Here is a 13,045-nt window from a genome sequence, read left to right as displayed (position 1 = left end):
GTTTTCCCCACAGACTTTCTGTAAGATCATGTGGCTCTTAAAATCCCAGATTTGGACTGGCTTGTTATAAAGACCAGCTACTAGAACTGGATTGAGGTTTCAACTCTTTCTCCATCTTATGTAAGAGAATGAATACAGTCCAAAGCTGATCTGTAGAACCAATGTCTTCCAGCATCCCTTCAGTCCTCTGGGGAGCAGTGGTGAATTCCAAATATAAAACTGAATGTATTAGAAAACAAAAAAGTGAAGCAAAAAAATCCTGAAGTGTTTAAAAAAAGAAATCAGCAGCTTATGAAGAAATAGTCATCAACTTTCATTTACAAGGACTTGTGTAAAAGTCTCCAGTGACAATAACAGCATAAGAGCAGCATTTTAGAAACCTTATTGACAGGAGCATTTTGTGGAAAATGAATCAGAGACCAGATCTCACAACTAACACATGCCTGTGAAAGACAAAAACATCTTGCCGGGGCATATGCTCCGTGTTAGAAACTGGACTGTAGCTGAATAATTGAAAACACATTGTACACTTAGTGCAAACCCAAGTATGGAGTAATCCATTGAAAAACCTGGTAGTTGGAAGTGAATATACAGCTGGTTCCAAACATTTCCGTGGCAGCAGTTACCCGCCGTGTTCTTCTGTGATAATTGAAAATTTTCCAATCCAATGTTATTTCATTTACAGTTCAGCATTCTCAAACATTTTTATTCAACATTCATTTAATGAGATGACATAATAAATTTTAAATACTATCTTGTCACAATAACATTTTTCTATTAATTTTCTGTCTGTTGAGAAAATTACTTGGTTATCAACCAGAGGTTATAATCTGAGTGAAAATCTGTGATTTGCTACTGCCAATGGAGGAAGTGAATAAGAGCAGAGATGCACCATATTTGTACCTTGCAGCTGATATTTCACTCAATTCATGAAAGGACTCAAAAATTCAACTACTTGAATATTTGAAAGGCAAAATGTACTGGCACCAATCACTTAATCTACAGCAGTTTTAAGAAAGAAATACAAATTTTGCTTCCAGTAACACCAGTGTAAGGGTAATTCTGTTTAATAGTACTTGTAGAGGAATCCTTGCATATAAAGGAAGCTGCCTGAGACAGTGGGAGCAGGATGTGCTCACTGATAGAACCTGGGAAGCTAAACTGCAGATACCATGTGCAGGTACTGTTCCTCTAGCTGAAACCAAACGATAAAGAGAACCACTAGCAAAAAATCCTTCAAGAAAAATGAGCAACAGCTTGATAAAGCTAACCTCTAGTACTGTAACCTCTTTCCCCACTCTTCTGGGCAGGAATTACAGTGTATCAGGTCTCACAGGGTAAAAAGAATCACAACATAAGATGCAGAAGTATCATTATTATCATTCACTGTTAAGTCCTTCATAGAACTTACAACAATCTCTATCCCTTGGCAATGTCCCATGCATTCACTAGACTTTGAAAAAAAAAAAAAAAGGCTTTCCTCAATTGACTTATCTTTTGGCCTATGGTTTAAAATTCTCTTTTGTATAACCCTAAAGCCCAGACTTCTCAGGATAATTCAAAGAACTCCTTCTGTTGAGCATCCTGAACACATCATTTAAAGTTCACTTAATCTTTTCTTCAAGCAAAAGAAATTGCAGTTTCCATTCTCCCTGAATTATGCATCCCTGGTGCCTAATCCAGCTAATTTTTACCTCCCTGAAAGATGTGGTAATTGCTTTATGGTAATTCTTCCCAAAAGCAACTCAGCTGAGAGGCACATGGCCTGACTGCAGCATTTTCTTGCCATTCACAGACTCTTGCAGCCTGACCATTTGCAGCTGGCTCTGGAGCTGCCATCGACAGCCTGAACATCACTGGTTTTCCTTTGCTGCACTGTAAGGTTTTCTTTTCATGGCAAAGCACATTTTGTTTCAGCTTGGTTTCCTTCTGTTGTTTCAAAAACTATTTGCAACCAGTGAACTTTGCTGACATGTAATTTCTGAAGATTATTTTTCCAGGATTTGTGTTCATGAACTCTGCCTTTTGACAGCAGTTGCACATACTGCAGCTGACAGTTGTACCCTTGTACTCTGTCTCAATGTGTGTATAAATGTCAGTGATTTCTAATTCAGAACTGTATGGGCTGAATTTATTTTACTGAGGTGGCAAGGAAAAACAGGAATTAGCTTGCACTTAGCTATTCAGAGTGGCACAGCCTGGGTAAACACTAGCATTATCAAACGCTAAAAAAATCCTGGAAAACAACTGTTTCAATTTCAGATGAGTTGCATTTTGTGCCATAAAAGCTGAAAAATAAATAATTTTCTTAAATCATTCCTGACATTTTAACAAACAGATCATTTGTATGAAACGCTTGAAGTTTGTTTCAAATATTTGCTCTCCATCACTGAGCAGCATCTTATCTAAGCACAAAAAAATCCAGTTGCACATGTCAGCAAAGTCAGATTTTCCTCCCCCAAAACGTAAGGGGAATTTTCTCAGTAGCTGAAGGGGTTGTTTCTTTTGGCATGACTTCCAAAAGGTTTTGTCTCATCAGCAGTGTACATTTGCTGTGTCTGCTGCTCCCTTACTTCTCACTATCTTAACCAATCCCTCTTCAATCGGACCTGATGGTCCTGCAGTTAACCAAATACCCTGCAGCAACGAACAGCGGCTGGCTCTACCACAGCTTAGGGCTCTGCTGAACCAAGGAGCCCCACCTGAACCTGTCTCTCTTCCCCTTTAAACAAGCACAACATATGCTGTAGCCAGATAAACAGTTTTTGTTGCAGGACTTGGTTAAGGAATAGTGTCTGAAGTCTGACTTTAAGCACATTCCTGATATACTCTAAAAAGTGTGTCATTTAAGCTTATGACTGCAGTGAACATTTTATAAATTTGGTCTACTCTCTTTCCACAGTGGAGAAGCATCCAGAAATATTTTGGCACAAATGTGCTCTGAAGAATCAGCAGCTTCGTGTGACCTAAGAAATGTTGGATACTATGGCTCCTAGGCTATTGACAGAGCTGTATTTCAGCACATATTCCACCTTACTATGCTGAATAACCAAGTGTTATACTCCAATCTCCTGCTCTTGCAATTTCCCTGTTAGTGCAGAGTTGTTATCTGTACTTTTCTAAGCAGGTATTAAGCAGGATCTGGGAAAACAGCTACAGAAAAGGAATAACTATTTTGGCACCTCAAACAGCAGTGGCAGATATATATTAGTGAAAGACAGGAGATGAATGATACCAGGAGAAGTAAGCAAATCAAAAGAAACAGAAGAAAAATATTGGTGCAACCCTTTGGTATTAATAGCAGACAGGCACATGTGGTCATGGCGTAATTTGCTATGAATTCAGCATTTACAGGATTTATTATTGCAAAATTGCTTCTTTGGACAGCTTATTCAGGAAACGCACTAGTTATCATTTGGAAAACTGGAATGCTGTGTTGGATTCCCCATTGCTGAAAAACAGTAGAATATATTTTAACCATGGGCTTAAAAATACGTGTTCTATCCTGTAATTTGAAGAAGTCTGTCAATGGAGATAATGAATAAACAGAAAACCATAGACAAGCCAAAAAGGGAGGCTGGTGGGGTCGTGGTGCAGAAGGGAGAAACCAAATACACAGAATTTTTTAGACACTGGGCTTACTATCGACTTTTTAGCAATTTCTTTTTCCCTTTGCCTTTACTATTAAATAAACTGTACCGTAGTTGCACATTTTTTACTGCTATTTGTACAATTCCTCTTTGTATTTAGTGTCACCAAGCATCTGGTAGCACAAAACTCAACAAGGCATCAGTAAGGACAGATACCTTACTCCATACCTATTTTTGACTCCATCTTGAAATCTGTCCCAGCCACTGATAGCACTTGTACTTTGCTCTTGTACTTTGTCTTCTGTTTTTCAAACTTTTCGTTTGTTTGTTTTGTGTGTGGCATGTTTGACTCCAGAGATTACCTCATGCCACCAGAGCCAATACGGAATAGCAGGGAGTGGATTTATCTGTGAATTAAGAAGTTTGTACTCTATGTGCATGCCAAGGGAAAGAGAAATTACTTGTTACAAACAGAAGCTGTTGAGAAGCTGGAAGTAAAACCTGCATCCAAAGCATGCAGAAGTGAATATTTTGCATCAGGGCTCACATCTGGAAAAGCATTTTATGCATATGAGAAAAACCATCCTCTTCCTGTCTTTCAATTTTTTTTGGAAAAGCTTAACTGTTACAGATTTCAGTGGTGACTGAAGTGAAGGAAAGAGGTTTTGAAAGGTCTGAGAGTTGAGTGTGCTTGTGTCTCCTCTTGGTGTTTCACCACTGGCCTTAATGACAACATAATATTTATTATCCCCCTAAAGATCATGTAGTGGGCCCTAGTCCTCTTCTGCCAGATAATGCAAAGGTAACATAAAAGGATCAAGGGCCTATGAAGCTCATTTGATTAGATACATGTGCATAAAGCAAAAGACATTCTACAGTCCACAGTTAAAAATAAGAAATATTTATCAATAACTTAGAAACCATTTCAGTTTCCAGGTATCATGTGCCATCCTGTATCACTTGCGTATTCTTCAAATATCACATGTGGGAAATGGTAATTATAATGGGCCATAATTATGTTTCTTTATAATACTGTAACAGAGCTCCAACAGCCCCTTGTTTGGCATAGAAAATATTATTTCCTTCTTACAGCTTGACCCTGAATATGGTTAGGTAGGTGGTATGATTATTTTATTCAACATCACTGCAACGTATCATCATTGATTGTGTATTTGAGCTAATAATTATGAGATAGAATGGAGCTCTTCTAGTGGTGAAAGATATTACGTTCATAAAAAAGATCTGAGTCATGGAAAATTTGTCCACTGAATTCAAGTCCACTGAAAAAATTCTATGTCAAATCCAGAAACTTAAGGTTAAGCAAGTAGCTTCTGTGACTGCTTTATGTACTATAATTCATGTAAGGACTTAAGACTGAGCCTAGCTTTGTCTTCTGTTGAGGGTTTTGGTGCCATGTGGCACTATTCAACGTAGTAAGTGCTATCAATTTTCCCTAACATGTTACAGGCTGAAAACCAGAGTTCACATGTAATAAAAGCTGCATTTAGAGATATGCTGGATGACTCTCAAGGGGACCTTATGGTCTGTCATGGCACTGTTGGCTCCTGTTTAAGCAGATACTTCTAATTGAGAGTCCAACTTCTCAGTGCCCTTCCCCAGAGCACAATCTCCAGAGTGCCCAGCAGAGCTGGACTTGACTCACAAGCAGTTTGTAAAATTTCAGCACTAACCAACCATCTGATGAGTTGCCTGAGGTACATCTGCTCAGTATTTTGCAGACAATGGGGAGCTAACTCTGACTACCAACTAAGGTGGACAGAGTTTATGTGAGTACAGCACTAAGCCCAAACCAGAGTGTGGTATCTCTCCTCGGCATACATCAACTCTAGAAATAAAATCAATTTAGTCATGTTCTAGACAACATTTGGGTAACTCAACTATGGGCCAACAAGCTCACATCTGCTCATAAACCCCAGACAAAAGTTAAAAATACAGAAGGGCAGGGGATGAAATTAAGTAGAGAGAATTTCAAGGCAGTATGTTTAAATGACAATTATCAACTAAAAAGGCACCTACAGTGGAAGAACTGAGAGAGGTAAGGCCTTTAAAAAAAGAAGGATAGGAGGCTGTGGATCTCAACTGAATAACAACACACTACTGTAAAAGTGAGCACATTTGTGCAAGGAGTAGGCTTGCAAGAAGCAGTGTTTCCCTCCTCTCAATTCTGAACAGTTTAGGCAGTAAGCTCAAGTCATAGATGTTTGCATGAATTGGAAACAGACTACCGGGGAGTTAGAATGTGACTTAAATTATCTCAAAAACATGACAGGCTAATTGAATTGGGACTGTTAAGTCTAAAAAGAAAGAATGAGAGGGGCACAAAATAACAACCATCATATGTCAAATGCTGTTTCCAGCAGAAAGGAATCAGGTTACACAACCGAGAGAACTTCTTAAAAAATAGAGAAGCCCTGGTCTTGGAGCTTTTTAATAACTGGTTAGACAAATATTTGTCAGAAATTATGTAAAGATAACAGATCCTGCCTAGGCAGAAGAGGATGGACGATGTGTCACCATGAGGTCACCTTGAGCTCTGTGATTTTATGGAGGGTAGACAGAACAAGCCTGCAAAATACATCTCAGGCTAAATGTAGCCTGTCAAATGATTTAACTGGAAAAGGATCACTTGTTCACTTACATGAACATGCCTTGGAAAATCCCTACAACCACCTGCAACATTCACACAGCATACTGGGAAAAAAGCAGAATTCTGGAAAATGCTTAAAAGGGGAAATTTCTTTAAATAGTATGAATCTGAAAGGCTACAAAGGTATAACTGACATCCTACAGCTTTGAATACAGGCAAACTTCATCAGATGATGTCTGCAACAAATGATTTATTCGCTCTCAAATAAAATAGAATTAAAAATCAAACCAGAAAGAGAATTTGAACTTACTGCTTCACCAGTTTTTCCAAGGTTTCCTTGGTCTCCTTGTTCTCCCTGTTAAATGTAGAAAACAGATGATGTAGTTCACTAGAAAAGTAATTTCTTTCACATGTGTATATTAAAGTCCTCTGTTTTCCAAGAGTCTCTTTATTTTCTAAATTACATCTGCCAATTAAAACTTTAAAAGCTAAAATTAAGCAACCAAAAAAAAATTGTCAGTGGCTAATTTTGACTTTGTAAAATGATGTCCTAATGTATTCAGTATTTGCCTGCAAAAATAAAAACTGTCAATTAAGTGCTCACTAAACACATTAAGTCAACAAATACTATAAATTAATTACTCTATTTTTATTTAAATTTTCCTTTCAGCAAATTACCATCACTATTTCACTACTGCTTCAAAGCTAAATGTCGCCTGTGCACTGTATTGATAACATTAATTTTGTTATGAAATATTAGGAGAATTGACATTTGAATGACATTTTAACAAATTTCTTCTTTTCCAAAATGGGATCTTGCAAGAAAGCAGAATCAGTATGATACACACTTATCTTCAATGGAAGCATGTGTACTCATATCCCTTCACTGTCATGGCACTGTAAATAGCAGTGTATAACTCTACTCCAAATACCTTCTATTTCATACACAAAACTATCACTTACCTTTAAACCTTCTGGTCCAGGATCACCTACATAACCTTTCTGTCCTGGTTTTCCCTAATATAAGGATTAGAACAAAATATTGTAAATATTTTATTTCAAAAATATAATTTCATCCCAATGTATCTATGTATCAAAATAAGTGCATTAGTAATATTTAATACAAAAATTTGAAGCAAGTGTATTTAGAAATTTATATCTGAAAATACACTGTTGAATATTTCATCAAATACTGGAACAGTAAGCAAAATTTGTATTAAGTCTTACAGCAGTTAACACTGAGTAAAAACTGTCAAAATCCAAGATTGAAACACATTTTAATTTCACTTTGAAAAGACATATTAAGGAGACAAGAAAAAAGCAAGGCCACGTTCTCTCCTAGTTAATTCCAGCAGAACAGGGACTCAACACTAACAGAATTTGATGCTTAGGCTTCAGGGACTGGTGTCATAACTGTTCTTCCTCAACCAGACAAAATCAGCTCAAATATCCTCTCCTCTTTATTCAGAAAATTGATGATTTTAAGCCTCATTTCTCTCCACTAGCATTTTGCTGCTGACAGAGCTTGCTGCTGTGATACTCTGGTGATAACACTGTTAGCTGGAAGAAACACAGCAACATCAATCAGAGCAGGAGGCCACAAACTGACAGGATCTTTGAAGCACTTTACGACATTCATCCCTTCCTCTGTCGTCACTCACACAAATTCACAAAGGCACAGAAAACCCTTAAGATTTCCCCCTTAATTTTCAATTAGATATTCATAATTATGTCTCCCTTTTAAGAGATTGTTTTCCCTCCCAGTATACTTTATTTCCTGTACAACATAAAACATGGCCTAACCATTTGGCTATCTGGACAGCACAGCCCAGTCTGGACAAACTTTCCCCATCTGCTCTGAGGAAAAGGCCCTAGTCCAGCAATATATAAAGCTCCAGGGGACTGGATCTGGCTCTTGAGCAAGTTGCTGATGAGATCGCTGGAGGCTGACAACTGAAGAAAGAAAATTAATTTAACATTTTAATGATTCATTATCAAAAAGATGCAGATTTGTGCTAAAAGGAAATTTTCAGCGGCTCTTCCAACAAACCGAATAATTGGAATCGCCAGAGTCCGTAATAAGAGCTTTCCATTCTGCATTGGCTGCCCTGAGAAAAGAGCAACTGAAGCAACAGATAATAAAAGGTTTCTTAAAAAGACGTGGCATTTTTTCATTTGACTCTTTTCCTTCAGCTGCTCTGAGTCTTTCAGAGCACAATGTGTGTGTTAGTTCCTAGGCATCTGAGAAATTCTCTATATGGCTTAAAAGTACATTGTCTTAGCAGGTTCCATGATTTCTCACATTAAACCTCTTCTATCTCTATCATTCTCTCTGTCTACCTGAGTAATTTCATTTTGCCCAACAAGTTCCAACTAATAAAATCCCTTTAGGAACTTTTTTTTGTTTTTGCCAATGGACTAAAATATGGTACAGCCAGGAGTGCAGGGAGAAAAGACCATGAAGAGAGGTTCTGAGAGATCCAGATAATGCAAATCATGTCTTTCCACAGGGCTTAACAAAGAACAAGTGATGGGCTTCTGCACGTCACTACATGCTGTTTAACTACTTTGCTGTAAAGAAACTTAAGGTCTTTCTGTACAGCAAGACTGTAACATTAAAATGTTTTAAATGAAATTCATTGAAAAAAAACCTAGTGGCCCCTATTAACTACCTTGATAATTTTAAGTCTTATGAGAACTGAATTGGAGTTACAGCTTGTAAAGGTTTATTGGCTGTCATTCCCCAGCTATGTACTAGCTGCAAAGGACATAGAACAGATGGAAGTTGATCAGAAAATGGAACAAGTGGATTTAACTGGTAAAGCAATCTGAAGCACACGGATTTGGCTTTAAACAGAAATACGATACATTTACACATGGAGGAAAAGCCACTGGTTACACTAGGGATGGCTGATTTTCTGCTTGCAAACCCCTGAGAAAATTACTCTTCCAAGGTAGGGTAATCCCAAAGGAAACATCTGCTTCCTAAAATATTAACTGAAAGTTCTACCCTTCTCTCAGGAAACAGCAACCAACAGTACTTCCTTTCACCTCACAACTGGTAGGTACAGGTGTGTATATATTAATATAAATATCTCCCAGTATCACTTCATTTCGATCCCTCCATAAGCTTCCCACGTGTCTTCAGCCCACAGGAAGGCACTGCTAGAAAATACTGCACTGGGGGTGTGGGGCAGATTTGAGAACATTTTCCACTATCATCAGGAGAAACTGCTCATCTTATGACATATAATTTCCAGCTTCTGCTTAACACATGTGTCTCAGAAAGGAATCAACTTGCAACAGTTCCTTTTTACTTTCTGGTTTAAAACAATCTCTACTCTTTTAAAGGCTTTTTCCTCTTCAGCAATGAAGATATGAAAAAATAAAATGCACCAATGCTTGCACTGACTGATCTGAGCTACACTGACAGTTACAGTGTTAATATTTGGATAGCTTTTGAGAGAGAGGGTTAAGTGGGAGGAAACTGAATAAACACAGTCACATCTTTAGTATGTCTACTACTGTATTTTCACAGGACAATTAAGCAAATACCAAAAAATCGGGGTTTTTATGTAGGAGGATTAATTTAAGACAATGCAAGTATTTGACTTTGGAATAGAGTGGGTGGGAAGGCTTGGAAAGGAATGAATGAAACATCAAATTATGTGATCAGATTCAGCTAACACTTCTTCCAAAGCTGAAAGAGACTGAGGTCTTTGGAACTGAGATATATCCTGAGTGAGCAGGGGAACATCCTTGGTTTTGTCTCCAGTTACTTTAGACACATGGAAATTATTTTTTGAGCTGGGACTGAGCACCTCTGCGTAGGTTCGTATTCAATTCTGGTCTAGTAGAGAATGATCTATTTTGATGGCAGCATTGGTCAGGTGGGTCCTGGGGTTTTTGGTCTCTTGCATGTTTTTTGAAGCATATGTTAGAAACAAGGGTAGGCGAGGGAGGAGGAAGAAAAATGAGGTGAAAGTTTATGGCTGCCAGCTTGGCACATGCCTAAACCTGCACTAGGGATTGGATATTTTGACCTGAAATGGTAAAAGAGATGAGGATTCCAGAAGCACTAGAAACCTTCTCCATTACTGTTTCTTAAGAATAATCAAAGGTTTACAATCTATCACCTACAGGGATGCTTCACTTACTTCAGACAAGCCCTACAAAATTAAGGTAACAGTGGCTGAAAAGAGGACAAACCTATTTGACTGCACCCACAGGTAAGGTCTGCGGGGCAGGAAGCAAGGTTGTAGTGAGAAAAGCACAGGCAAGACTTTCAGATAGAACAGGTAGACATTAAAAAAAGGATCTATAAACCAGGCAAACAACTGAAGCAGATTGACGAGGAGAATGAAGAGTTCCCACTCCTGAAGGCTGCAAAACACAAGTTAAACACATCTGTCAGCTAAAGACAGAGCTGACAGCTGATGGTGTCTTGGGGCCATGCATGGCCAGACCACTCCTTCAGGTCCCTCTCAAGAGAGCCCCCTCTGCCCCCATGGCTATTTAATTAGTGCAGTGACAATACGGTTTTGATAGGGTTTACTTTCAGATGTAACATTCACTTTTTAAAACTCCTTTCATGGAAAACAGAAGCAAAAGCTATGTAAATCAAATGAATGTCAAATTGCAACCAAGGAAGGGATAAACTGCATAATTTAAAAAGACAGATGTGTCCACCACCTTATTGACTCAGTCCTGCTACACTATGTGAGATTTTACGTCATGGCTGTGACTCTCTCACTGACAGAATCACCCAGAGTTGTTACATGTGGGAGTGAAGCACCAAGGACAAGCAGAGATGAGAGCAGAGTTCAGAACAGCAGTGCAAACAAGTTGGCCTGGTGCTGTGGAACAGCTGGAGTCAAGAGAAGCCATAGAATCCAAGCAAGAGCCTGTGGGCCCCTGGACAGGGAGGAAAAACAGGCAGGGCTGCCCATCAAGCAAAATTCCCTTTTCCCCTATCTCTCATTTCAGGAGGGGATGTTAGCCAGCAAGCTACTAAAAAATGTCTAGAGACAGCAACCCTGGGGCCCACTTCAGATGCACATACTCTTCTCTCAACAACTTGTTGTGAGAGAGAAACCAGAGAGCTGTAAGACTTGCCAATGGTGTGCACATTTCCCACTGAGAGAAATAAAAACCTAAATAATTTAGGTCAAATTGACCCAAAATAGATTAAAAATATTTCAGCTTGCAAGGTTACACAAAAAGTTTTCCTCTTGGGTCACTTTGACACCAGCTGATGGTGGCCTGTGCACGCGCGGTGACGTGGACGATGTGAAGGTAGGTGTCTCATTGCCCATGAGTCACCCACTGCAGCATCTTCTTTTCCAATTGCCACAGCACAACATGAGAGTTGCTGTCCAGCCACAAAGCCCTGCCCAAGGAGGAGATTGAAAGGACGATGCAGCCAAAAGAAAAATTTCCATGAGGCTCTCAGCAGAAGCTCACACAGATTAAACTGAATATTGAACTAAGTTACAGAGTGTTTTGAAATTCTGTTTAACTTCTAGCATGTTTTCCTCAGCTGAAAAAAAAAAGAGACTTCTGTGGGATGGTTTTGTGTTTGGTTTTTTCCGGATTTTTTTTGGTGGTTTTTTTTTGGTTTTTTTGTTTTGGTATGAGTTTGTTTAACACCTAATCTATGTGGCAAGTAAATATTTTAATATCATTTTTAAGAGAAAGCAAATTCCCAGCTTTGACTAGCTAATGAATAGGAAAAATGACATAAGCATATATCCACTCTAAAAGCAGAGAACAGTGGAAAAGAATCTCAAATTCATGCAAGAAATGGGAAGTCATCCAGAATGAAAGCCAAGTCAGTGACTACCACACATAATCAAATCAAGTAAAGGCAGAAGACCAAATTGCATTCAATAAACTTACTGACACTCCTATAATCCTTAGTGCAGGTTAGTATCCAATTCAGCTTAGAAATTTTCTAAAATAAGCTTCAAGTTCACTGAAATATTCTTAGACACTAGTGCATTTTTATAACTAACAAAAAAATTGGATGACAGTTTTAAACTTCTATTTTTTAAAACATGTCAGCATAAACAGCCTTGTGACATTCCAGCTTTACTGTTTTCAGTATCTATCCCCAGGTTTCTGGTAGATTTCTTAAAGCATACATCCTTTATATTTCTCCCTGTGAGCTGAGTAGGTTCTTCCCCAGTTTAAATATTTTGATATATCAGCTGGTTCAGTCCCTAGGTGGTTCGTGGCAGTTTCATCTGTCTCAGAGGAGCACTATATTTTGTGCACTATGGCAGTGATTTCCTTTCAAACCCTTTGCATGGAAAATCATTTCCCCTCCCAGCTCTGCTTTGAGCATGTTCTGAGGAAAAACACACATTCATTCAGGAGATGCCATTTTATCATGGTCACTTCTCACACTAAACTTACATTTCAAAGCAGTACTACTGAAAAACAGCCTACTCTAACAAAATTACTTATACTTACTCTTGGGCCGACTGTTCCAATAGGTCCAGCTGGTCCTACTTCTCCCTAAAAGAAATCAGGACTTCAATGATCTTGATGCCAAGTCTAGTTTTAAAAAAGAATATTTGCAGATAACTGTTTGTATTTATTTTATCATCCTAAATTTCATACACATTTGTCTGAGTCCAAGTCTGATAGAAACACCTGGAAACAGACCATTTTGCCACTCTTAGCTTTTACTCACTCAATATCTGTCACTGAAGCCCATCATCTAGCTACTTAGAAGTCTAGAGGTCTACCTTCAGAATCACCAACTAAATTATTTTTAATGTTAATTATTTTTAGCCTACAAGACATGAGATTTTATTTTTATGATGATGAATTAAGAATACTT

The 13,045-nt window shown here is 38.3% G+C and overlaps 1 protein-coding gene across 3 annotated transcripts in view; it reads right to left on the bottom strand.

Annotated features, from left to right (window-relative positions):
• The window catches only part of COL24A1 (collagen type XXIV alpha 1 chain), a 127,395-nt gene that overhangs the window by 48,519 nt on the left and 65,831 nt on the right, over positions 1-13,045 (bottom strand). For all 3 annotated transcript variants that reach the window (XM_048313209.1, XM_048313210.1, XM_048313211.1), the window contains exons 22-24: positions 12,673-12,717; positions 7,162-7,215; positions 6,509-6,553 (exon numbers count right to left, since the gene is read on the bottom strand). In XM_048313209.1, the coding sequence (XP_048169166.1) occupies positions 6,509-6,553; positions 7,162-7,215; positions 12,673-12,717 (144 nt within the window). The remainder of the gene's footprint in view (positions 1-6,508; positions 6,554-7,161; positions 7,216-12,672; positions 12,718-13,045) is intronic.

Source organism: Corvus hawaiiensis, chromosome 9, assembly GCF_020740725.1.
Source record: "Corvus hawaiiensis isolate bCorHaw1 chromosome 9, bCorHaw1.pri.cur, whole genome shotgun sequence".
Classification (NCBI taxonomy): Eukaryota; Metazoa; Chordata; class Aves; order Passeriformes; family Corvidae; genus Corvus; species Corvus hawaiiensis.
The sequence above is the reverse complement of the archived record's forward strand: the minus strand, read 5'-3'. Positions and strand labels throughout refer to the sequence as shown.